Source organism: Ostrea edulis, chromosome 4 (assembly GCF_947568905.1).
Source record: "Ostrea edulis chromosome 4, xbOstEdul1.1, whole genome shotgun sequence".
In the NCBI taxonomy this organism is placed as follows: domain Eukaryota; kingdom Metazoa; phylum Mollusca; class Bivalvia; order Ostreida; family Ostreidae; genus Ostrea; species Ostrea edulis.
The window spans coordinates 84596941-84622682 of NC_079167.1; the positions used below are offsets into that span (position 1 = coordinate 84596941).

General features: G+C 37.3%; 4 protein-coding genes across 17 annotated transcripts in view; 3 read left to right on the forward strand and 1 right to left on the reverse strand.

The window, feature by feature from the left end:
* Positions 1-6748, forward strand: part of LOC130054403 (trifunctional enzyme subunit alpha, mitochondrial-like) — a 15808-nt gene extending 9060 nt beyond the window's left edge. Inside the window, exons 12-21 of the mRNA XM_056164017.1 lie at positions 164-334; positions 818-953; positions 1844-1930; positions 2135-2222; positions 3024-3145; positions 3803-3998; positions 5022-5142; positions 5917-6007; positions 6153-6207; positions 6399-6748. Of these exons, the coding sequence (XP_056019992.1) occupies positions 164-334; positions 818-953; positions 1844-1930; positions 2135-2222; positions 3024-3145; positions 3803-3998; positions 5022-5142; positions 5917-6007; positions 6153-6207; positions 6399-6550 (1219 nt within the window). The 3' untranslated portion in view covers positions 6551-6748. The remainder of the gene's footprint in view (positions 1-163; positions 335-817; positions 954-1843; positions 1931-2134; positions 2223-3023; positions 3146-3802; positions 3999-5021; positions 5143-5916; positions 6008-6152; positions 6208-6398) is intronic.
* Positions 6749-8117: 1369 nt separating this feature from the next.
* On the forward strand, positions 8118-15849 carry LOC125671551 (tartrate-resistant acid phosphatase type 5-like). The gene is made up of 6 exons (XM_048907333.2): positions 8118-8244; positions 10231-10439; positions 13124-13254; positions 13399-13596; positions 14167-14311; positions 14541-15849. Exons 1-6 carry the CDS (start codon positions 8196-8198, stop codon positions 14796-14798), a joined length of 990 nt encoding a protein of 329 aa, XP_048763290.2. The 5' UTR covers positions 8118-8195; the 3' UTR covers positions 14799-15849.
* Positions 15850-16460: 611 nt separating this feature from the next.
* LOC130053874 (uncharacterized) lies at positions 16461-17255 on the forward strand. The gene has a single exon (XM_056161516.1). The coding sequence runs from the start codon at positions 16461-16463 to the stop codon at positions 17253-17255; it is 795 nt and encodes a 264-aa protein (XP_056017491.1).
* Positions 17256-21269: 4014 nt separating this feature from the next.
* LOC125669517 (trichohyalin-like) overlaps positions 21270-25742 on the reverse strand; it is a 35474-nt gene continuing 31001 nt past the window's right edge. For all 14 annotated transcript variants that reach the window (XM_056164031.1, XM_048904067.2, XM_056164029.1 and 11 more), the window contains 4 exons: positions 24799-24870; positions 23151-23188; positions 22891-23010; positions 21270-22077 (listed from right to left, as the gene is read on the reverse strand). In XM_056164031.1, the coding sequence (XP_056020006.1) occupies positions 22017-22077; positions 22891-23010; positions 23151-23188; positions 24799-24870 (291 nt within the window). In that variant the 3' untranslated portion in view covers positions 21270-22016. The remainder of the gene's footprint in view (positions 22078-22890; positions 23011-23150; positions 23189-24798; positions 24871-25742) is intronic.

Below are 25742 nucleotides of genomic sequence, written 5' to 3' on the forward strand. Positions count from 1 at the left end.
TTTAGCAATATAAAAATAAAAGCGAATAATTTTATTTCGTGAATGATGGTTGTTGTGAAATTACATGATGATAAATTTATCGTGTATAATTAGGAATTTACTGTAATATATGTATAGAAACATTGTCCTGTAGATGTTAGAATTTCTTTTGTTTGTTTTTTAGAACAATTGGTATCCTGGGAGCAGGACTAATGGGGGCTGGAATTGCTCAGGTCTCAATCGACAAGAACATGCATGTGTTCATGAAGGACATGTCTCTGTCAGGCCTGGCTAGGGGTCAGGAGCAAGTCCACAAAGGTCTCCAGACAGACGTCAAAAAGAAGAAGTTCACAACGTAAGTAGAACTGATTAATTTCAACGTACAGTTAAACACGCTTATAATGAATACACTTATAACAAATACTCTTATAACGAATACTCTTATAACGAATACTCTTATAATGAATACACTTATAACGAATACACTTATAACGAATTCATGTGTATTGTAAAGTGATATTTATTCCCCTATGAGAGGAAAATAGCGAAAATTTTATTAGATATAATGAAGTTTGGATATAACGAACCCTTTCTTGCTGGCCCTGGAGGTTCACTATAACCACGTTTTACTGTATAATAAAGTTTGATTATAACGAACTGTTTCTCGCTGGCCTGGAGGTTTCCTACTACTGTGTTCCAGTAAGAGTGCAATGTCAGACTGTATCGTAAACACGCGTGTCAGTAATACTAAGGAGCTGAGGGAGGAGGATGAATGAGAATGGGTGTAGACCGAGTCACTGAGAGAACATCAGTTTTCATGCTTCTTTTTCTCTTTCAGATTTGAGAGAGACTTAATTTACTCTCATATGGACGCCACACTACACTATGACGACTTCCACAAATGTGATATGGTCATCGAGGCGGTGTTTGAAGACTTGAACATCAAGCATCATGTGATTAAGGAGGTGGAGCAGGTAGGATGGAAAACCCAGACAAATCTACAGGGTTACATTTTATTTATGCCAACAGAATTATACATACCTATGACCATGAAGTTACTTTTGCCTATAGAGGTACATTTTACCTCTGACTATAGAATACCTTTCCCATCAAAATTACGTACTGGCCGTGATAGCCTAGTGGTTAAGATGCTTGCTTTGCTACCAGGAGGTACTAGGTTTGAGTCATGACCACGTCAGACATACCTATGACATTTAACACAAGTAGTGACTGTTCCTTGGCCAAGTGCCCAGTATTAGAAGTGAAAGTCATAGGTTTTTTGGATGTGACCATAAAAGAATTGAGGTTGCATGTCACTGGAGTTGTTGGCACAATAACGAACCCTCAGTGGTAGGGCCTTGAGTGCCATGCAAGATCAAAATCTGTGGCACTTAACCTAATACTGATGATGTCGCCAAAGAAATAAAAAGTTCTCACATGTAAAACAACAAACAAATACATTGAACCTTTTATTATAGGTACAGTATACATACATAATTAACTATTCCTTCTGAAACATACAAAAATGCATGTCCCTGTATATATTTCATATACATACAGAAATGCTTGTCTCTCTATATGTTTCACATACATACAGTAATGCTTGTCTCTGTATATATTTCATATACATACAGAAATGCTTGTCTGTATATATTTCACATACATACAGTGATGCTTGTCTCTGTGTATATTTCACATACATACAGAAATGCTTGTCTCTTGCATTTAAGAATAAAATGATGCTGGTCATTTCTTGGTATGAATTGCACTTTTAGGAATAAGTCTTTGATGTTCACAAATTTAACTGATAGTGATAAATTGATAGATGCATTTTTCACAATTATATTGAATTTGTATTTTACAGTACATACCAGAGCACTGTGTTTTTGCTTCCAACACATCAGCATTACCCATCAGTCAGATCGCCAAGGCCAGTCAGCGACCAGAAAAGGTAAAATTAGCACCAAATTGATGTGTACTTTTGTAAAATTAGCACCAAACTGATGTGAATGGCCACTGTTTTTTTTTTTTTTTGGTGGGGGGGTGGGGGGTTGCACCAGACTAGATTATTTAGCTACTATGTTTTGTAGAATTAGCACCACCACCATCTATTTGACTTGGAGATGTTAGTCAATTGAACTTTGTGCATTTTCAGCTCATTGGAATGCATTACTTTTCGCCTGTTGATAAAATGCAGCTTCTAGAAATCATCACAACACCAGAAACCTCCAAGGACACAGTGGGTAAGTTTTACATCACAGAGTTACTGGTCCTGAGCAGGAGCTGACTCTTGAATTCCTTAAGTGCCCTCAAAATTAAAGATTTAAACTAAAATCACCTCTAAACTGTAATGCTCCATTAGTTTACTTGTCAGACGTAGAGCTAGAGGCACACACACAGCCCTAAACCAACAGTTTTTAATTGATATCTTGTTGAAGTGAAGAATTAATTGTATGAAAGTACATGTTTCTTATTATATGCGTGTGTGTTTGACTAATTATGACATCACAAACTGCATAGCTACATTACACTCAAATTAATGCAATTCAGCAACAGGGTAACCATGGTTGCATTCAAACAAAACTGCTATACTTTTCAGTTCTGTTTCTTTTCACAGTTCACATATTGTACATCACTTTTGTTTCATGAGAAATTAACTTTGCGTGGATACAATGATATATTTATTCACAAGACAAAACTTTTGCGAATCATTATTTATGACACAAGTCTTCTTTAAGTAAAAGTTTTTTATGAGAACTAAATTTTCGCAAATCAGAAATAGCATTAAATTCCATATTTAGAAGAAAAACGATCCAAATGCAAGTTTGGTCATATTCATGATGTTATGTTCTCTCTATCAAACACTGATTAAATCAATTTTTAAAACATTTACCTGATGTAAGCTTATATATCTTACATTGTAAAAACAAACTTTCTTTATCAAATGAAGATTTTCACTGATCCGGAAAGAGCGCCCTAATTGTCCCCAATTCTTTGTGACGCATTATGACAATGTCTTTAAATTAGTTTCTTGTTACTTGAAGCTACTGCTGTTGATGTGGGACTCCGTCAGGGAAAATTAGTCATCATTGTTGGGGACGGTCCCGGCTTCTACACGACCAGAATCCTGGCACCGATGTTGGCAGAAGCTGTCCGACTTCTCCAGGTAGGAAGTGTATCAAATCGGCTTCCTTTTTATTCACACAGTCGTGTGATGCAGGATATAAAAGATCATCAATTAATTAATTACAGACTGCATGTGCAACAGTAGGGATTAATCATTTATTTTGATATTGCTTTATTGTTACTTTACATAATTACATGTATATTCTTGTGCAAATGCAACACACATTTACATACCATCTTTCTCATTCATCTACACTCAGTCTTGCACTTTGTACCCGCTTGATAATAATTACAATCAAAGATGAAGAATATTGATGATGGAGTTGGTTGTACCTTCATTTAGTAAGCTATGTGCTTAACAATAACTGAGAGTAGGCTTAATTGTCCTCTCCGAGCTACTGAGAGTGGGCTTAATTGTCCTCTGAGCTATTGAGAGTGGGCTTAATTGTCCTCTCCGAGCTACTGAGAGTGGGCTTAATTGTCCTCTCTGAGCTACTGAGAGTGGGCTTAATTGTCCTCTCTGAGCTACTGAGAATGGGCTTAATTGTCCTCTGAGTTATTGAGAGTGGGCTTAATTGTCCTCTCCGAGCTACTGAGAGTGGGCTTAATTGTCCTCTCCGAGCTACTGAGAGTGGGCTTAATTGTCCTCTCTGAGCTACTGAGAGTGGGCTACTAACTGGTATTGTATTTTCTGTAGGAGGGTGTGAACCCCCAACAGCTAGATAAGGTGACCACAAGCTTTGGCTGGCCAGTTGGAATGGCCACTCTAGCCGATGAAGTGGGCATTGATGTGGCATCCCATGTTGCTGAGGATCTTGGGAAGGCTTTCGGCAGTCGATTTGGAGGAGGTGACCCCGCTGTACTGAAAGAAATGGTGGCAGCTGGATGTTTAGGTTTGTATTGAGCATAATATCACAGAGAGAAAGAATGTTCAGCTGCTGAACACATATACAGACACAAATACAGACAAGACAATGGAATGTTGATGTGACCTTGATGAGAATGTTTTCAGCGGAGTACAAATCTACACTAAGTCCACAGCTACAGAAAATACGCTGAATTTTGTACCAGCGTACATTAGTTATTTTTTCTTTTTGTTGAATAAAATAGAAATTTATTAAACCCATTGATAATACACAGTGAATTGTTTTGTTATTTCAATGATGAGTCAAAATATACCCTTTAGCAATCATGATGCTTAATGTTTAAAACTGCTGAAAAATTACTTGAACTCTCTTACAAATTCATTTCATTCAAAAAGTACTTTATGTCTGCATACTTATATATACCACTAGTGTTTTTCTTGTCATCTAAATGTCACATGCTAAACAGTGATCAGTTTACTTCAGCTATATTGAAGTACCACCCGGGGCAAATTCCCCTGTATCCCTGATCATACAGACATAACTAATCATGTAGGTTAACCTATAAAATACTCCTCTGTATCCCTGATCATACAGAGATAACTAATCATGTAGGTTAACCTATAAAATACTCCTCTGTATCCCTCATCATACAGAGATAACTAATCATGTAGGTTAACCTATAAAATACTCCTCTGTATCCCTGATCATACAGAGATAACTAATCATGTAGGTTAACCTATAAAATATGTATAGTTTCTCAAATGCCAAGAGCACACATTCCAAAAATCTGATAGGATAGATTAATGCAGGTGTTGCTGATAGGATAGATTAATGCAGGTGTTGCTGATAGGATAGATTAATGCAGGTGTTGCTGATAGGATAGATTAATGCAGGTTTTGCTGATAGGATAGATTAATGCAGGTGTTGCTGATAGGATAGATTAATGCAGGTGTTGCTGATAGGATAGATTAATGCAGGTTTTGCTGATAGGATAGATTAATGCAGGTGTTGCTGATAGGATAGATTAATGCAGGGGTTGCTTGTTTACAGGAAGGAAATCTGGGAAGGGATGCTTTGCGTACGATCCAAGTAAGGGCAAAAAGAAGGGGAAAACAGAAAATATGGAGGCCCTGGCCATCTTAAACAGGCATCGCCTTGCTCCTACGGAAGCGTAAGTACTAAGGAAATCTTAGATAAGATCAATGTATCTACTGCTTGCATTAACATATATCTGCCTAACTTGTGTCTTCTGACTAGTCATACTGTGACTGCTTACATTAACGTGTCTTCTGACTAGTCATACTGTGACTGCTTACATTAACATATATCTGTCTGACTTGTGTCTTCTGACTCTTACATTAACATATATCTGCCTGACTTGTGTCTTCTGACTCTTACATTAACATATATCTGTCTGACTTGTGTCTTCTGACTCTTACATTAACATATATCTGTCTGACTTGTGTCTTCTGACTAGTCATACTGTGACTGCTTACATTAACATATATCTGCCTGACTTGTGTCTTCTGACTCTTACATTAACATATATCTGTCTGACTTGTGTCTTCTGACTCTTACATTAACATATATCTGTCTGACTTGTGTCTTCTGACTAGTCATACTGTGACTGCTTACATTAACATATATATGCCTGACTTGTGTCTTCTGACTCTTACATTAACATATATCTGTCTGACTTGTGTCTTCTGACTCTTACATTAACATATATCTGTCTGACTTGTGTCTTCTGACTAGTCATACTGTGACTGCTTACATTAACATATATATGCCTGACTTGTGTCTTCTGACTAGTCTTACTGCGCACACAAGGAAGCTTGCTTCACATTGTGAGAATTCTTAATGAATTAAAAGCTTGTGAAGGGACAAAATATTGAAGAACCTGATTAAAACTTTGGTCTTGTCTGACAAATGTTTGTACTTACAGAAACACGACAGAGGATCACCAGTACCGACTCTTCTCGCGATTTGTCAATGAAGCCGTCTTCTGTCTTCAGGATGGAATTCTTATGACTCCTGTGAGTGAAACAATGTAAAACAGAGAATCTTAACAGTAAACAGGAAAAATATAGATGTAGAAATGTAGTTTCTTTTTGGTTGTGTGATTCTGAAGTTTTGATGGATTAAAACTATAAATTGATGTGCAATATCTCTTGGTTTCAGTTGGAGGGAGATATAGGAGCTGTCTTTGGTCTTGGATTCCCACCATTTTTCGGAGGTAGGCATCAACAAACCTTGCCTTTTTTTTTTTCACTGTAAACTTTTTGATAATGATATTTACCGTTATCCAACCTATTAGATGTATTGTGTTAGCCATGATATTTAGTTAGTGTTGAGATGTTTAGATATGTAGTGTTTGCCACTAGTCTGATTGAGTGCCTTTATCATTTGATGGTGTATCCTTTTCAGGTCCCTTCCGTTACTTGGATTTACACGGCGCTGGACAGTTAGTGGACAGAATGAGGCGGTACGAACAACTATACGGAGAACAATTCACACCATGCCAGCTGTTACTGGATCATGCGAAAGACTCTTCAAAGAAATTTCATGTGTCAAATTAATCTGGAGTTATAGCATAATCTGAACAAGTCATGTGATGAGGCTTATGGTGTAGACATTAAGTGCATCATCTGATGATGTGAATCTTGTGATATCTCATTTCCTGTTGGGGAAGACTTCATACATGCAGTAGTTCTCATTGTTACAACAGGTCATACATGTATTTATAAAATAAACTCTCATATTTATATTAAACAAAATACAAGTCTTACTTTTGATGATTTGTACAGAATAATGCAAGATACAACATTGCAAAGTGATTATTAGGACAGGCTGGCATGGGAAGGTCACTGATTTGAATGATCTTTGGTGCTGGAAGGTTGCTGGTTTGATTGGTTACCGGTGCTGGAAGGTTGCTGGTTTGATTGGTTACCGGTACTGGAAGGTTGCTGGTTTGAATGATTACCGGTGCTGGTTTGAATGATTACCGGTGCTGGAAGGTTGCTGGTTCGAATGATTACCGGTGCTGGAAGGTTGCTGGTTCAAATGATTACCGGTGCTGGAAGGTTGCTGGTTTAAATGATTACTGGTACCAAATGTTTGTATCTGTGTACCCAGAAGTAAATGGAGGATGGCGACAGACTGTTGTTTCTTACGTGTCGGACATTCAAACAAATTGACCAGTCTGAACAATGAAATGGACTGTCTCTTCCTAAAGGACAAACAGAATTTTTGATGGAGAAATTTCTTGGACTGGCAGTTTTCAAAAACTCGTGAGATGGCTGTCATCGACTGTCGACCTCATGGAATCGAGTCACTGGTACTTGTACTACAGTCTAATTAAAATCTTAGGATCTGATTTTAATTCGATTGACTTGTACTACAATCTAATTAGAATCTTAGGATCTGATCTTAATTCGATTGACTTGTACTACAATCTAATTAAAATCTTAGGATCTGATCTTAATTCGATTGACTTGTACTACAATCTAATTAAAATCTTAGGATCTGATTTTAATTCGATTGACTTGTACTACAATCTAATTAAAATCTTAGGATCTGATTTTAATTCGATTGACTTGTACTACAATCTAATTAAAATCTTAGGATCTGATTTTAATTCGATTGACTTGTACTACAATCTAATTAAAATCTTAGGATCTGATTTTAATTCGATTGACTTGTACTACAGATTCTCTTTGACTGTACAATAAATTGGTGACCACTGAAAGTTCCTAATAAAGATAGTGTATGCAACTTTCTACCAACTTTGAAACATAATTTGTATGAAAATATAATTTCTTTTAAAAATATTTTAATAAAACATCTTCCCTTCCCATAGACTTCAATGTAAATTTCTTGGTGAAATAAATCAAGCAGTAAACAAAAGTTTGAAAATTCCTACGGTGGATTATTTTTATTTGATGAAACCTTCAAAATGATACCATGATTACAAAAATCCCACCATCCATTTACTAGATATGAAACATATGGTCGTTATACATTGAATACCTTTAAAGACATTATTCTTTAACACCCTCCTTCCCCCTTCTGTATGTCCTTTTCGGTGTTTTTGACTCCCACCCTTCAACCCCACAGACACAGTTAATCAATCCGGAATTATATAATGCCACATAAATGGTTTTGACAGTTAGAAGTGTCACATGATTATATTTTTATCCATCACTTGTGTCATGTGATATAAAGATGGCAGCATCCATGGGGTTTGTTTTGGTTTTTGTGTTGGGTTTAGTCGGTGAGTATAAATAGCATTTACAGGGGTTATACCTGTATTAGGTTTAGAAGCATTTTCTTAGATAATTTACAAACGGTTCAAACTGACAACAGTCTAACGATCAAGTCGAATTTTATCCCCGAGCCGTTAGACACGAGGTGAAACCTTGTGGTCTGGTCCTTTGAATTATTCGATGTCCACCTGTACCCTGGCATCTGATGAGCAGAATCACGTGCATACCTGACCTTGTAAATTTTGGTGATAAGGTGAATTCGATGTCTGTATTATATTGTATACCAGAGACTCGGGGGGGGGGGGGGGGGGGGGGGGGGGGGCTGTTACGATATACTCTTTTGCATTTTTCCCCCTTCCTGTGGCAGTGACATTGTGTTTTGAAAAGTAAAATTTATATAGTATTCATTTATAGATAAGGTTTTATTATCCTAACCATTAAATATATGGCAAAAAGACAGGAAAAGGTCCAGATAGAGAGCATCAAAATGACATCAAACCCTGTAGTAAAGAAGTTTATGGGAATTGTAATTGTTTAAAAAAAAAAAGCAATGAAATATAAAATTCAAATATTACATAAGTTGACCATTCCTATTTGTATATAATCACATAATGTTTAACATCACATATGTGTAATTAATACACACACACAAGTGAGTTTTTCTCATGTATACTTCTATTGAAATGATCAAATTAATATTGTTTTACTTTTGTTTGTTTTTTCAACTTACACAGAGCATTATATCGTATTCTAAAAATGTTGAGTTGAAATAAGTATTTGATGATGTAATTTACGTAACTGTTAAAATCTAGTTTATCAGCTAGGTGCAAGATTATGTTTTCTTTATCTTGTGTTAGATAATGCAATGTAAATTCACCGTTCAATCTGATTGATTGAATTGGGGTATTATTGTAATTTAAATCTGGTTATGTTTGCAGTAGATAAAATGAATCCGTAGATGATAATTATCGTGGCATTTAGCAACTAAGTATTGATTTGCAAAATTTTAATGCACAAAAATTATTTATAGCATTTTGACCCAAAATTGCAAATTTAAAGTGAATATATATATATATATATATATATATATATATATATATATATATATATATATATTCAAATAGAAAGAGTTGATATCACACAGTCAAAATAATTCAATAAAAAAGCAGAAAAATATACAGTTCCAAAATATATTTAAATCACTAGCGCTTTCTGGATTTTAACACCCATCCTCAGGTGAATATATATATATAATCCAAATAGAAAGAGTTGATATCACACAGTCAAAATAATTAACAAAAAAGCAGGAAAATAATTATGCAGTTCCAAAATATATTAGAAACCAGAAACATGTAGTCTGTGGTGTAAATACATTTGTAGATTTAGTGTAGTTTTAGTGCTAGGTGTATTTACATGTACAGGGCTGTCACTGTCCTTTTTGGTACAGGGTCTGGGTCCCAAAAGATTGGGAAAATTATCAATGTTTTGGGTCAAATTGGGAAATTTTACATATCAGGCCTTGTTGAAAAATGCGCGAGAAGTTATAAGTTAAAACGAAACTAACACGATTTAATTTTTTTAATGTAACAGTTTGTGATATTGGGAATTTCTAGATAAGTAAATTGGGAATTTTGGGGGCTTTCCCATTTGGGAAGGATCCGTTTATCGGAGATTGACGGCCCTGAGGTAGTTTTTGTTATTTTGTTATTATTCTCTGTTAATATTGGCCACATTATGTAATTCTTTTTGTTTCCCGAAAATTTGACAGTCTAGTTGTACATGTGTGTCATTGGTCATTTTAGTACTTTGTATATATATAATATATATAATAATTATGTGTATAAATGCAAAATTTTCCAGATTTATGCATCTTCACAGTCCACTCTGCTCCCTACAGAGTTTTTGCAGGAAGCAGAGTGGACTGAAAATCCTTGTGTTGTGAAGATAAAATGTATGGTACATGTAATAGGGGATTTAATATTGTCTCTTGGCAGCATCATGTCAGGCAGTGGACAGCGTGAGACTGTTGATTCTTGGGGACTGGGGGGGTCTCCCAGCTTCTCCCTACCATACCTCCATAGAAATGGGAGTGGCCAAACAAATGTCGGCTGTGGCTAAAAAGTATGGTCCAGAGGCCATCCTGGCTTTGGGGGACAATTTCTACTTTGATGGAGTCCAGAATTCAGATGACAAAAGATTTGAGGTAAATTTTATCACTTTAAAAAATTTGTTTTCCTGTCCATAGATAACATGACTTCAATATACAATACATGCGTATAATAAGTGGGTTTATTTCACCCAAGAATGACTGGCAATTGCTTGTTTACAGAATGGGTTTATTTCAACCCGAGAATGACTGACAATGGTTTGTTTACAGAATGGGCTTATTTCACCCTGAGAATGACTGGCAATTGCTTGTTTACAGAATGGGTTTATTTCAACCCGAGAATGACTGGCAATTGCTTGTTTACAGAATGGGTTTATTTCACCTCTAGAATGACTGGTTATTGTTTTTAGCTCACCTGAGCTATGGTAAAGCTCAAGTGAGCTTTTCTGATCACCTGTTGTCCGTCGTCTGTCTGTCTGTAAACTTTTTACATTTTCGACTTCTACTCCAGAACCACTTGGCCAATTATAACCAAACTTGGCCAAAAGCATCCTTAGTTGAAGGGCTTTCAAGTTTAATGAAGGGCCATGCCCTCTTCAAGGGGAGATAATCGCAAAAATAGGGTGGGGTCATCTTCTCAAGAACCACTAAGCCAGAAGAGCTGAAATTTACCTGAAAGCTTCCTGACATAGTACAGATTCAAGTTTGTTAAAACCATGGCCCCCGGGGGTATGATGAGGCCACAACAGGGGATCAAAGTTTTACATACAAATATATAAGGAAAATCTTTAAAAATCTTCTTCTCTAAAACTACTGGGCCAGGAAAGTGGAAATTTATATGAAAGCTTCCTAACATAGTGCAGATTCAACTTTTTAAAATCATGCCCCCCCCCCCTCCAAGGATAGGATGGGACCACAATAGGGGATCAAAGTTTTACATACAAATATATAGGGAAAATCATTAAAAATCTACTTCTGAAAAATCACGGGGCCAGGAAAGTTTACATTTGCATGAAAGCTTCATGACATAGTCCAGATTCAATTTTGAAAAAGTCATGGCCCCCGGGAGTAGGTTGGGACCACAATAGGGATCAAAGTTTTACATGCAGATATGTAGGTAAAATCTTTAAATATGAGCCAAGGTGAGTCAGGTGAGCGATGTGGCCCATGGGCCTCTTGTTTTACAGAATGGGCTTAGTTTGGTCCCTGAGAATGACTGGCAATTGTTTTTATACAGAATGACTGGCAATTGTTTTTATACAGAATGACTGTCAATTGTTTTTATACAGAATGGACTTAGTTTGGCCCTCGAAAATGACTGACAATTGTTTTTATACAGAATGGGTTTATTTTGGCCCCTTAGAATAACTAGCAAAGTTTACTATACAATATTTTAATGAAGAGTGATATATACAGCTTTCCGTAATATTTGTGTGTTATTTGCAGCAAAATGCATGCAGCTATGACATTTTAGTTTGATTGAAAAAATATCATAGATTTATTTCTGACATCAAGTCAAACGAAATGTCATAAATGTGGTTGTAAGTACTAGAGATTGTTTTTATGATAAACAAATGTCTCCCCAGCTCCCCAAATTGGAAGTGCTCCAAATGAAACCTCCTCTCTTTAATGTACTGCATGGTGTAGAGGAGAAAGCATGAGCAGGAACATAGACATTATTAACTCCGATAAGAAACATAAGAGAAGCGTTCACAAGCTATTTTAACATCCTCCAACCCTTTTAGATCCACTATAACCTTTAGGAAAATAACTGGATCCTCCTGTCCCAACAATATGCACATCTACAAATGACAATGAAGCATTGTACAAAGTTTCAAATCTATCCAATAAGCCATTTAGGAGAAGTGTTCACAAGCTATTGTAGTGGTCAACTGGGTTCGATCGCCGGTGGCCAGATAGCTCAATTGGTAGAGCACCTGACTAGAGATTCAGGGGGCCCGGGTTCAAATTCCGGTCTGATCCGTTGCATTTTCTCCCTTCCTGTTACACTATATTACATCCTCCACCCCTCTTAGATCCACTATGACTTTTAGGAATATAATTGAATCCTCCTATCCCAACAATATCTACATCTACAAATGGCAATGAAGCATAGTACAAAGTTTCAAGTCTATCTGAGAAGCCATATAGGAGAAGTATTCACAACCTATTTTACATCCTCCACCCCTCTTAGATCCACTATGACTTTTAGGAAAATAATTGGATCCACCTATCCCACCAATATGCACATCTACAAATGGCAATGAAGCATAGTACAAAGTTCCAAGCCTATCTGATAAGCCATTTAGGCTTTTTGTGACAGACAGACAGACGGATGGAAAGTACAAAAACAATGTCTCGATCTACTTGATTTATTATAAATCACTGAGTGTATGATTACTTGATTTATTATAAATCACTGAGTGTATGATTACTTGATTTATTATAAATCACTGAGTGTGTGATTACTTGATTTATTATAAATCACTGAGTGTATGATTACTTGATTTATTATAAATCACTGAGTGTATGATTACTTGATTTATTATAAATCACTGAGTGTATGATTACTTGATTTATTATAAATCACTGAGTGTGTGATTACTTGATTTATTATAAATCACTGAGTGTATGATTACTTGATTTATTATAAATCACTGAGTGTGTGATTACTTGATTTATTATAAATCACTAAGTGTGTGATGTTTTAGGAGACCTTACTTGATTTATTATAAAATACTGAGTGTGTGATGTTTTAGGAGATATTATTGATGTTATAGGAGACCTTTGAGAAGGTGTTTGAGGCTCAGCCTGGGCTGGACTCCATTCCCTGGAATTTAGTGGCAGGTAACCATGACCACAATGGAAATGTATCAGCGCAAATCGAGTACACTCAACGATCCAAAATCTGGTAATGAAACACGGTTAAATCTAGTACACTCAATGATCCAAAATCTGGTAATGAAACGCAGTTAATTTTTTGTATAATGTATTCTTCTGATGAACATGGTTCTTGTAACAAAATATGAAAATGTAAAAAATCTAATCATGACAGGCGATTTCCAAACTACTTCTACTCCCTGACATACAACATCACAGGAGGGAGCATGGTCCAGATCCTGATGATTGACACCATACTGCTGTGTGGAAACACTGGCTATGATCACCTTCACGACCAGCCACATGGAGCACTTGACCAGGAAAAAGCAGACGACCAGCTCACCTGGATCACACAGAACCTGAAAAGCAGCAGGCAAGTTTGCTGTTCAAGAATTAGACATTAATGTCCCGCTGTACTCTGGAAATCCCCCCCCCCCCACCTTCTCACCATTTCTCTGTATTGTATAGAATTCAGCGAGGGCCATGTGGTCCACAGAGGTGTTATCCTTTGATTGACTTAAATGTCGATGACAAGACGGTGCGATGACAATCATAACGTGATGACAACAGCGATGACACCACACTCTGTCGTAGTATTGCGATATCATTTTATTTTTAATTAATACTGTATTGACATCACCATGTTGGTATAGAGCCAAATTAAGAAAACAAATGATTAACAACATCACCAACTAGCACGCAAGAATTCAATGAGAGCTATATACATGGGACTAGTGTTTATTTCTCTACCCCCCCCCCCCCAAAGTGCCTTAAAGTAAACACATGCATGATGATTTGTGCATCTGATGTGCTAAATCTTGAATATCCAGAAATATATATATGTACACATGCCGTGTTTACAAGTAGACACACGTAAATTTTGTTTGTACTTTCACTGTTTGATATTCTTTCTAAATGACATGTAATTTATTTTTTTGTTCAGTGCGGACTACTTGTTTGTGGCGGGACATTTTCCTGTTTATTCTATTGCTGAACATGGTCCTACTCAATGTCTGATCAGCAAACTCCTTCCCCTCCTCCAGCAGTACAACGCTGTCTACCTGTCAGGCCACGATCACAATCTACAGGTAAATCTAGACATTTGTCTATTTCTGAGTAAATTCACACTTCAATGTCTTGTCTATTCCTGAGTAAATTCACAAAAGTTTGTCTATATCTGAGTAAGTTCTCACTTATCTATTTCTTGGTTCAGCTTTTCAAATTAACAAGGCCTGGCCTGACCAAATTCTATTTCTGATTTTTAACATTTCAGATTGTCCAGACCCCGTTTAACCAAGTTCTATTTATAATTTTCAGCATCTTCAAGTGACCAGACCTGGCTTGACCATGAACTTCTTTGTGATTGGAGCAGCCAATTTTGCTGATGATAGTCACGCCCATGCCAAAGATGTGCCTACGGGGTCATCCAAATTCTTCTGGGCGAAAGAGAGAGACCTGGGTGGGTTTGCTTATATGGAGCTCACCAAACAGAATGCTACGTTTACCTTCATTGATGGTGTAGGAAAAAACCTGTACCAGAAAATGCTTCTACCTCGTAGAATCCCTCGTCAATAGTCAACGTCTCAGTAGAGCATCGCATTCATTGAATTAAGACACGCGTGCATTAGGTCTGAGAGGGGCGTGTCAGTATTAGTCTGAGAGGGGCGTGTCAGTATTAGTTTGAGAGGGGCGTGTCAGTATTAGTCTTCAGGTTCTTTGTTATTTCATTTTTCTGTGCAATGTTTTTTGTTTTATACGAGATGATATATTTTATAATGGAAATGTTTATGTTTGTCAGTGTACCTCACATATCATGGCTTTATGTTATAATTATATCTGTACATACCATGGCTATATTATAATTATAGCTGTGCATCTAATCAGACCGACATTTAGATTCTCTGAAGTCATTTGTTAATCAAAGTACTAAGCAAGGTAGTAAGTATGCTATTAAATTTGTTAACCAATGTACTAATTCTTTTAGTATGATATCACATTTGTTAGTCAATGTAATAAGCAAAAATCTTATTTATTAACCGATGTATCAATTCTGTTAGACGGTAGGCATGCAACTACATTTGCTAATCAAAATACTAAGCAAATAGTACCGAGTATGCTATTACATTAAAAAAAATCATTGATTTTACACCAAAAATTACACGCCACAAAAAATCATTGATTTTATGCCAAAAAACCCCACAAAAATCATTGATTTTACATTATAAAAAATGTAGGGCACATTCTTACCAGAGCTGATGTGATGTGTTGAACTTTGTGATTCTATTTTAACCTATAGATTTATATACCGTATAAGCAGAATTTTTAGTGAGGATTTAATTTTGGCATTGCTAGTTATATTTACCCATTTTTATGGAAAAATCGCTTAATTTGTGTCTCGCTAAAATTCCACTTACACGGTTTACTGTCCGTGTTGACTGTGATATTCGGCATTATCTTCTATACTGTGATCGTGAGCTGAAAAAATTTCTATGCAATGTTTATATCTACAGACTGCGCATTCCAATATTTTATACCATGTCATATGATAATCTATGAATGATGTTAGTTTTATATTGATATTTGCTCAAGCCCAAAGAATTCTGTTAATAAATCAAAACAAACTGTCTTGTTATTCCTTTGTGTAGATTTATTGAATGTGTGGGGTATATAAAACTGAATGATTTCCAACATACGTATATCATTCATGATTTTTGTTTTAATTTATTTGCATTCCAACATGATTTTGCTATGAAAAACTTTCCAATATGTTGTGGTTCATTTCACGACTTGCAGTGTCATCACAATGCCACACTTCAGGAGGAATAACACATCGTAAAAATGGCCAACTTCCTGCTTAAACATGATATCAGCAATACGTGTACATGTATATTCCTTTTACCTCTGCCTGTATGGGTAGCCCAGTAGATTAACATGTCGACTGCTGATCTGTGGATTGTGGGTTCTAATCTAGCAGGGTTTTTTAAACACCCAACACCCCCCAAGTCTATCTGCATCTAAAACTGTTTTTCTTAACTAAATAAGGTAAATTTAAAACTTTTCCCATTTCAAAATACATGTATACTCTTCAAAAAAAGAAATGCATAACGTTTTTTTGGGAATATAATAAAGATTTATCAAGGTTAATATATTATATGGATCTTGACCTACTTCAGGACTCGGTCAGCTTCCCATGTGCTGTCTGTCGTACAGGTGTAGGCAGCACCAGTTTTTCCTGCGATGGCTGCAAGCACTGGGTGCACAAGAAATGCAGTGGGGCTCATGCGCCTGTTTGTGGACCCTCACTTTAGGTGCTCAAGGTACAGGGGAATGGATCGCCTTCTTGATGGCAGGCCGAAGAGTGATGTCCAAGTTGGTCTGGACAAGTTGGAGGTTGTAGGTTCCTTCTGCTACCTCAGAGACATGCTTTCTGCAGCTGGTGGCTGTGACCTTGCGACCACTACAAGTGTGAAGACCGCTTGGAAGAAGTTCAAGGAGCTGCTACCAGTCCTGACATCACGCCACCTGTCGTACAAGACCCGTGGTCGAGTGTATAGCACTTGTGTACGGAGCGCCGTGCTCTGTGCCAGTGAGACTTGGGCACTGACCAAGCCAAATCTCCGTCGCCTACAGTGCAGTGACAGGGCCATGATCATACAGACCTGCAACATCAAACCAGAAGATATGGCCACTGTAGAGTCAAATGAATTGCTGGGGCGGCTTGGTCTCGATGACTTTGACCTCATCCTAAGGGAAAGGAGACTCCGCTGGTATGGCCATGTTGTCAGATCCAGCACTGCAGTTAAGTGCACTCTCAATATACAAGTTCCTGGAAGGCGTAGAGTTGGTCGGCCAATGATATCTTGGAAAGAGCTGACGGAGAAAGATCGAATAGAATGGAAGCTCTCTACTGCCAACCCTCATGATCAGAAAAAAAGGAGATCTGAGGTGAGATCTGCCATGTGTGCAGCTAGCCAGCTATCTGGAAGGAAGCCCACTAGTGTGGACAATACCCGTACACCTGCACGTAAATAAAAAGGAACTTTCAACATTCCAGCAATGTCCAAATGTTCATTTGTAAAGAATGTTTATTGGACTTCAGAAGTACAAGGTCACTTCACTTCAGTATTTGGTATGTCCTCCATTGGCATCAATAACTGCTGGGCATTGTCTTCTCATTGATGAAATCAGATTTCGAATAAACTGCCATGGGATGTTGTTCCACTCCGTTAGCAACACATTTGTAAGTTGTTGCAATGTCTGAAGTGCAGGTTGATGTTGCCAGATGTGTCTATCCAGTTCATCCCAAAGGCGCTCAACAGGGTTCAAATTCAGCAATTTTGACGATCAAGGCAGAACTGGGATGTTGTTGGCATTAAGAAAAGCAGTTGTATGCTTAGCTGTGTGCGGTCTTGTGTTGTCATGCTGAAAAATTGCACCATTATTCTGCATAACTGATACAACATGATGCCGAAGAATTTCATCACTGTAGTGCAGGGCCATCAGATTGCCCTGCATATGCACCACTTGTGTTCTTCCGGTACTGCTGCCCTCATTATTACACTTCTGCCACCAAATTTGTTGACTTCCTGGATACAATTAGGGGCAAAACGTTCATTTGGTGCAGCAGGAACTTGACTCGTCGCTAAACTAAACAGTTTTCCAGCACATATGTGTCTGGGCTCATTGAAGTCTGTTTTGTCGACGTTGCTGCATGTCAAGACAACAGCGCTTACAGGTCAACTTGCTCTTAAGTTCCATTCTCACATAAAAGGTTACGGACTGTCTGGTCTGATATCCTGTGTTGTCCAGGGATGACAGCAGGTGTAGATGAAGCTGTCGCAAACCTTTCACGCAAATGGCGTAGTTCGATGAACCTATCCTGGGCCAGCGTTGTTACCCTTGGTCACCCAGAAAAGCTACGGGTCACGTGTTGATACTTGTTGGTTATACCCGTCCCAAAGGCGAGATGTGTCTGTGATTCAGGTGCTTCTAATCGACCGATTGCATTGTTCCACTGGGCTTCGTTGAGATGTGGCATAATTTCGTCATTGATTGTCTAAAGGCACATCTGATTTAAAAATCTGGAAACCCCTGGCATTTATAGGCATAAGATCTATGTCCCACGAGAAATGCATCCCAACTTGATAAACTTGTGTGAAATGTGTACATCAAGCATACACGAATTCATGCAAAACAACAACCTGTCCCATTTAATAACCCTCGATTGGAAAATTGGTTTGTTTCTCTCAATGGTATAACATATTATGGTTATTTAAACACTTTTATCTAACAAATAATTTCTTCATAGCAAGAAAAAAAAAGTTGCAATGCGTTTCTTTTATTGAAGAGTATATATTATTGTACATATCTTCCACTTTCCATCCATATCAGATTTCTCTGGTGTCTTATCCCTCCTTAACAATAAATTTGGTACACTGTGCCAATCTGACCAATCATTGAAAATTAAGGTAGTCCACGCCTGTTCCTACTTGTTGACTGACAAGCCTGGAAAGTTGTGGGAAATGGGAATTAAAGTTTTAAAAAATTGCATCTAATTTGACTGTAAATGTAACTGTTAAATGTTTATCTAAGTTCTATTTTGCCATTTCGAGGGGAAGCTCAGCTTTGCCACATTATAAGGGGATGATGCTCCACGTTGCCACATAAGGGGAGGCCCTGCTTTGCCACATTGTGTTGAATGCTCCACTTTGCCTCATAAGGAGACGATGCTCCATTTTCAGTATATACATACATACAAACATACATAAATACCAAAAATAACCCATGAAAGCTCGAAAGCTTATTTCCAATGGGGTCCTTTGATGCACGGATGTTTGCGCTAGGGGGTCATTTATGTGGAAGGAAACTGGAGTACCCGGAGGAAATCCACATGTCTGAGCGGGTGACCGCCATACCCTCTCACATACAACCACTGCCAATCACGGGGATCGAACTCGGGTCGCGGCGGTGTGAAGTGAGAGTGCTACCTCTGCGCTACCCGGACACCCGGACTATTTTGTCACATTGTGTTGGATGCTCCACTTTACCACATTATGAGATGCACCACTTTGCAGAACTTTTGTTATATCTCTTGTAACTGCCTTCACACTATAATACAAGGCCCAGTTACACCAAGATGAGTTAAAAGGTTAACTGACAGTTAATATGCTACTGTGGAAGCATTTTAATTCGTGGGGGTCAATGTTCGTGGGCAAGCAAAATCTTGCTGGTTCATGAGGACGTAATTTCGTGGGTAAGCGATACAATGTCACTAGGAGATATAACTCTACTTGGTTTAAAAAAATGCTCGAGGACACGTAAATTCGTGGGTAAGAGTGCCCACAAAGTCCACGAACATCAACCCCCCCACGAACAATGATGATTCTGCAGTATACAGATATAAGAGTTCATGAGAAGTTAACTGTCTGTTAAAGTTAACTAACAGGACCCGGTTGTATGGAGGTTAATTAACTTTAACTAACAGGACCCGGTTGTATGGAGGTTAATTAACTTTAACTAACAGGACCCGGTTGTATGGAGGTTAGTTAACTTTAACTAACAGGACCCGGTTGTATGGAGGTTAGTTAACTTTAACTAACAGGACCCGGTTGTATGGAGGTTAGTTAACTTTAACTAACAGGACCCGGTTGTATGGAGGTTAGTTAACTTTAACTAACAGGACCCGGTTGTATGGAGGTTAGTTAACTTTAACCAACAGGACCCGGTTGTATGGAGGTTAGTTAACTTTAACCAACAGGACCCGGTTGTATGGAGGTTAATTAACTTTAACTAACATGCAGTTAACTTGTCATTAATTCTTACATTTATATAGCAAGAACTAGACAATACCTGTCTGTTAAAATTAACTAACTTTTGTGCAACCAGGTCCAAGATTATTAACTTAATACAGTAAATCATGGTTATAGTGAACCTTCACAGCCAGCGAAAAACAGTTCATTATAATAAAACTGTTATATCCAATAAAACTCTCATTATTTTCCTCTCATATGGGGAATAAATATCACATCGGAATAAGCATAAATTCATTATAAGCATGTTTTACTGTATAGGGAAATATGTCTGCTTGCAGATTTGCACGGGAAAGTGGATAGAACTTGCAAAGGATGCAGAAGAACATATTTCCCAATGTTCATTCAGTGACCCTTTCTATTACCGTACATGTGCATATTTTTCTAATTCCATAGGTATTTTCAATTCTAAAATTGTTCCTTCCTCTACATTTTCAGACCAAGTGTTTTTGTCAGTCATTATTTTGTAAATGGAGGTCAGTGACATCATAATTGAGCATGCAAGTACACAAGTATTCCCCAGACTTTTACATTGCCGACCTTTATGGGTCAGTGAATGCCTAGGTACTCTCTATAGAATCAATAGAAGAAAATATCTAATAGGCACATAGTCAGAAAGAAAAAGTGTATTCAAAGTATGACAAGGGGTCTGGGGCCACCTTGAGACCCCCAGTGGGTCCAGAGCAGAGACCTGGTGGGGGCAAAGCTCCCGGGTTTTACCAATGAAATCACATATCTTTTGTGTATAGGAACAGGATTTCTTGTCAATTTCCAAACCCCGAAAGAATTCACAAAATTATTCTCTAAAGTGTTTTTGTATGTCAACTCACTGTGTGTACTTGGACTGAATTTACATTCCTTTCACAAATTTTTTTCATTGTTTTTGACTGGTATATATGGTAAATGTTACTGATAACAAAGAATATCATAATCCGTCTACTGCATGAACATATATGATGTACATTAAAGTGATATTTAACATGGTGGTAATAATTTGAAATTCAAAAAGGGCTTCAAATTTGATTGAATGGACATTATAATGCAGTTATTTTTGAGGCCAAATATATAAATGGCAAAGATCTATCTATATCTCTCTTGCAAATGATGTGTACGCAGTTGCATACTTGTGTATAGGCAGCTACGCGCCTGTCTGAATATGTGATAATATTGTCTGAAAGATAATACACATGTAGTTACTGGTCTACAGTAAAACTAGAGGAATTATAATAAGACCAAGTCTCTGTTTATTGTGAGTTTATTTCTATGGAGAAAGCATTCCCGTTTTTCTCGTATAATCCTAAATCACGTCAAAGTCCTTTACCATCAATGAATTCATAAATACATTCAGCAGAGCATCAACAGATCATTACAGAATATACATACAAGAAATTGTCCTTTCTCAGCAGTATATATTGTTTTCATACAATTATACAATAATTTGCTCAACATAAATATTCCTTTATGACAAAATAAATTATATAAATGGTGCATTGATAGAGTGTTTGAATGAAAAAATATTTGAAAAGTCGTGTATTTTGACAGAAACAGTTTTCCATTTTATAAATTTCCATGATTATGGCACACATAAAACACAAAAGTAATTAATGTTAATTAATATGATATATAAAACTGTAGCACTTTCATTTGAATTCCAAGTAAATCATGATTAATGTATAACATATAACATAGAATTAAAGCTCCACACAAAACATGGCTTATCACAGAACGGTAGAACAGGTGCCGACGACACAGAGAATTGGCATTTTGTTTTTCAGCAGATTCTGTTTAAAGGGAGGTAAATCTATCACAGATCGTAGTGATTGGGTTATATACAATATATACAGTAGCTTTGGTTGACTGCCGTTGGTTAATATTAAGATCTACACTAGTGTTAGGGGTATAATACTGGATGGATTCACTTAAAGTTGTGCATGCTTTGCCGCTCTATCTGGTCTACACTGTACATAAAATCGGCACATTAATCTCAGTCCTGATTGGAGCGTCTATATGGAGCATCGTAAGGTGACTGGTTTGGGTTGCGTCGTCTGAAAGAGTAAATGAATTGTTTATTTCCAATTTCATTACATTAAATCAGCTAAATTATTCCAAAATTACTGATAAACCTCATTATCTCAAACTTGATGGGGCTGAGAAAAAACTTCAAGATATCCAAGGGTTTGAGATGTTGAAGTCAAAATACATAACCTGTAACTTCCAACTCACTTTGACATATTCATGGTATTCGAGATATCGATGCTCGAGACACTGAACTTTAACTGTACATACTCGTCACTATGATTTACTCAGAGAAATGATGTGTTAACCAAGAGACTGACAGTGTTTGAGCAGTATCCTTCTGGACATTAAGTCACTACATGTAAACACCAGCAATAACACAAAGTATTTGGGGACTAAATTCAAGTCTACAAGTTAAACTCGTTACCTAAATATAGGTTTATGTATACTTACTCCCCTCCAGACCTGGAATATTCCGGATCATCATAATGACTATAAGAGGCTGACATATACTTACTCCCCTCCAGACCTGAAATATTCCGGATCATCATAATGACTATAGGAGGCTGAAATATACTTAATCTCCAGACCTGAAATATTCTGGGTCATTATAATGCCTGCAGGAGGTTTATGTATACTTACTCCCCTCCAGACATGGAATACATTTGTATTCCGGATCATTATAATGTCTATGTGAGGTTTATGTATACTTAATTCCCTCCAGACCTGGAATATTCCAGATCATCATAATGTCTATGGGAGGTTTATGTATACTTACTCCCCTCCCGACCTGGAATATTGCGGATCATTATAATGTCTACAGGAGGTTTATGTATACTTACTCCCCTCCAGACCTGGAATATTCCGGATCATCGTAACGCCTGTAGGAGGCTTCCTCTCTCCTCTTTTTCTCCAACATTTCTTCATATGATGGGGTTGGGACAGATTTGTTACTGGTTGGTCTGAAGTACAACCAGGGAGAGGAATGAAAAGAATTTCATTGTACATGTATGTGTTTTAAAAACAAAGTTCATTAACAAAGCCTCGACTTTTTCAACCATTAATTTATATTTATAAAACAGAATGAATAGACAATGCTGACCTTGACCTAGATCCTCCAGATTCTCTCTGCCAATTATCCTGAAGAACAATAGAAGTCTATATTAACAAATGCAGTTGATTAGAGATTTATTAAATATTACTCTGAATGAATACATATGTAATACAATTTATATGTACATGTCCTTCTTGACTTTTACAAATTGGATTTATGATCATCAATATGTGTTTTCTGGTACCAAAGGTGGACAAAAGGTAACTTATATATTATCAGGGAGTCTTTAATTCTTTATTCTTTGGATTTGATATTCAATACTTCATTTAGTGACCAAATGAGATTGTCAGTAGGCATTGCTTATTTTAGCCCTCTCCCAAGGGAAGCCAGCAGGCATTGTGTATTTTAGCCCTCTCCCTAGGGAGGCCAGCAGGCATTGTGTATTTTAGCCCTATCCCTAGGGAAGCCAGCAGGCATTGTGTATTTTAGCCCTCTCCCTAGGGAGGCCAGCACTCATTCTCTATTTTAGCCCTCTCCCTAGGGAAGCCAGCAGGCATTGTGTATTTTAGCCCTATCCCTAGGGAAGCCAGCAGGCATTGTCTATTTTAGCCCTCTCCCTGGGGAAGCCAGTAGGCATTCTCTATTTTAGCCCTCTCCCTAGGGAGGCCAGCAGGCATTGTGTATTTTAGCCCTCTTCATGGGAAGCCAGCAGGCAATGTCTATTTTAGCCCTCTCCCTAGGGAAGCCAGCAGGCATTGTGTATTTTAGCCCTCTCCCTAGGGAGGCCAGCACTCATTCTCTACTTTAGCCCTCTCCCTAGGGAAGCCAGCAGGCATTGTCTATTTTAGCCCTCTCCCTAGGGAGGCCAGCAGGCATTGTGTATTTTAGCCCTTTCCCTAGGGAGGCCAGAAGGCATTGTCTATTTTAGCCCTCTCCCTAGGGAAGCCAGCAGGCATTGTCTATTTTAGCCCTCTCCCTAGGGAGGCCAGCAGGCATTGTGTATTTTAGCCCTCTCCCTAGGGAGGCCAGCACTCATTGTGTATTTTAGCCCTCTCCCTAGGGAGGCCAGCAGGCATTGTCTATTTTGCCCTCTTCATGGGAAGTCAGCAAACATTGCCTATTTTGCCCTCTCCATGGGAAGTTAGCAAACATTGCCTATTTTGCCCTCTCCATGGGAAGTCAGCAGACATTGTCTATTTTGCCCTCTCCTTGGGAAGTCAGCAGACAATTTGCCTATTTTTCCCCTCTCCCTGGGAATTATTTCCATGGCAGAGTGGTAAGTTCTGCAAGATAATAGTGAAGGTCAAAACACTCTTCTCACTCACATAAAAACAAGATGTGCTTGTGAAACAGTTTGCCCCTGAATTAATGTCCCCACATTTAATTGTGGTCAATTTGTCCTTGACCTTGATGAATGACTTTGAACTTTCACAGTCATGATACACATACCTTTTATCTTTACGTTTCAATTCATCAGATATTAATTCTCTATCTTGTATAGTTTATGAAACTTGGACCAAGGTTAAAATTACAAACGGACACAAAGTCACAGACAGATAGATAGACCAAAAACAATATGTCCCCAAATATTTGGTCTCGGGGCATAAAAATGAATCAGAATACCTGTCGACCAGTACATGATTTGAATGGTGTTAATTACACAAGGATTCCAACCATGGCTTTGATAAAAACCTACTTCCATTATGTGGGGGTCCACCCACTTTGGTCGTTCCACAAGAGGGCACTGCTGTTGCTGTGAGTTATGTTTCTGTAACAAGCAGACAAACACGCATGCAAACAGTGAAAGCTGAAACTGATCCCATTTCACTGATTCCCAATGTCCCCACACACCGAGGGTAGATAATGGTGCTGGTTATCAAAACCAAGATGAGGTAGGGGTAGATATCACCTCAACTATACAAAATACTATAAACCTCAATTGTACAAAATACTATAAACCTCAACTGTAAAAAACATATACCATAAATCTCAACTATACAAAATACTATAAACATCAACTGTAAAATACCATAAACCTCAACTGTACAAAATACTATAAACCTCAACTATACAAAATACTATAAACCTCAACTGTACAAAATACTATAAACCTCAACTATACAAAATACTATAAACCTCAACTGTACAAAATACTATAAACCTCAACTGTACAAAATACTATAAACCTCAACTATACAAAATATTATAAACCTCAACTGTACAAAATACTATAAACCTCAACTGTACAAAATACTATAAACCTCAACTATACAAAATACTATAAACCTCAACTGTACAAAATACTATAAACCTCAACTATACAAAATACTATAAACCTCAACTATACAAAATACCATAAACCTCAACTGTAAAAAATACTATAAACCTCAACTGTAAAAAATATATATACCATAAACCTCAACTGTACAAAATACCATAAACCTCAACTGTACAAAATACCATAAACCTCAACTGTACAAAATACCATAAACCTCAACTATACAAAATACTATAAACCTCAACTGTAAAATACCATAAACCTCAACTATACAAAATACCATAAACCTCAACTGTAAAATACCATACACCTCACTGTAAAAAATTATTATAAACCTCAACTGTACAAAATACTAAAAACCT

What these genes read in the sequence shown, in the direction of transcription:
- LOC125671551 (XM_048907333.2), top strand. Translation starts at nt 8,196, where the DNA reads ATGGCAGCATCCATGGGGTTTGTTTTGGTTTTTGTGTTGGGTTTAGTC. An exon ending in CAGATGACAAAAGATTTGAG is followed by an intron (nt 10,440 to 13,123) that starts GTAAATTTTATC and finishes TTGATGTTATAG; the next exon opens with GAGACCTTTGAGAAGGTGTT. An exon ending in ACTCAACGATCCAAAATCTG is followed by an intron (nt 13,255 to 13,398) that starts GTAATGAAACAC and finishes TAATCATGACAG; the next exon opens with GCGATTTCCAAACTACTTCT.
- LOC130053874 (XM_056161516.1), top strand. Translation starts at nt 16,461, where the DNA reads ATGGCTGCAAGCACTGGGTGCACAAGAAATGCAGTGGGGCTCATGCGC.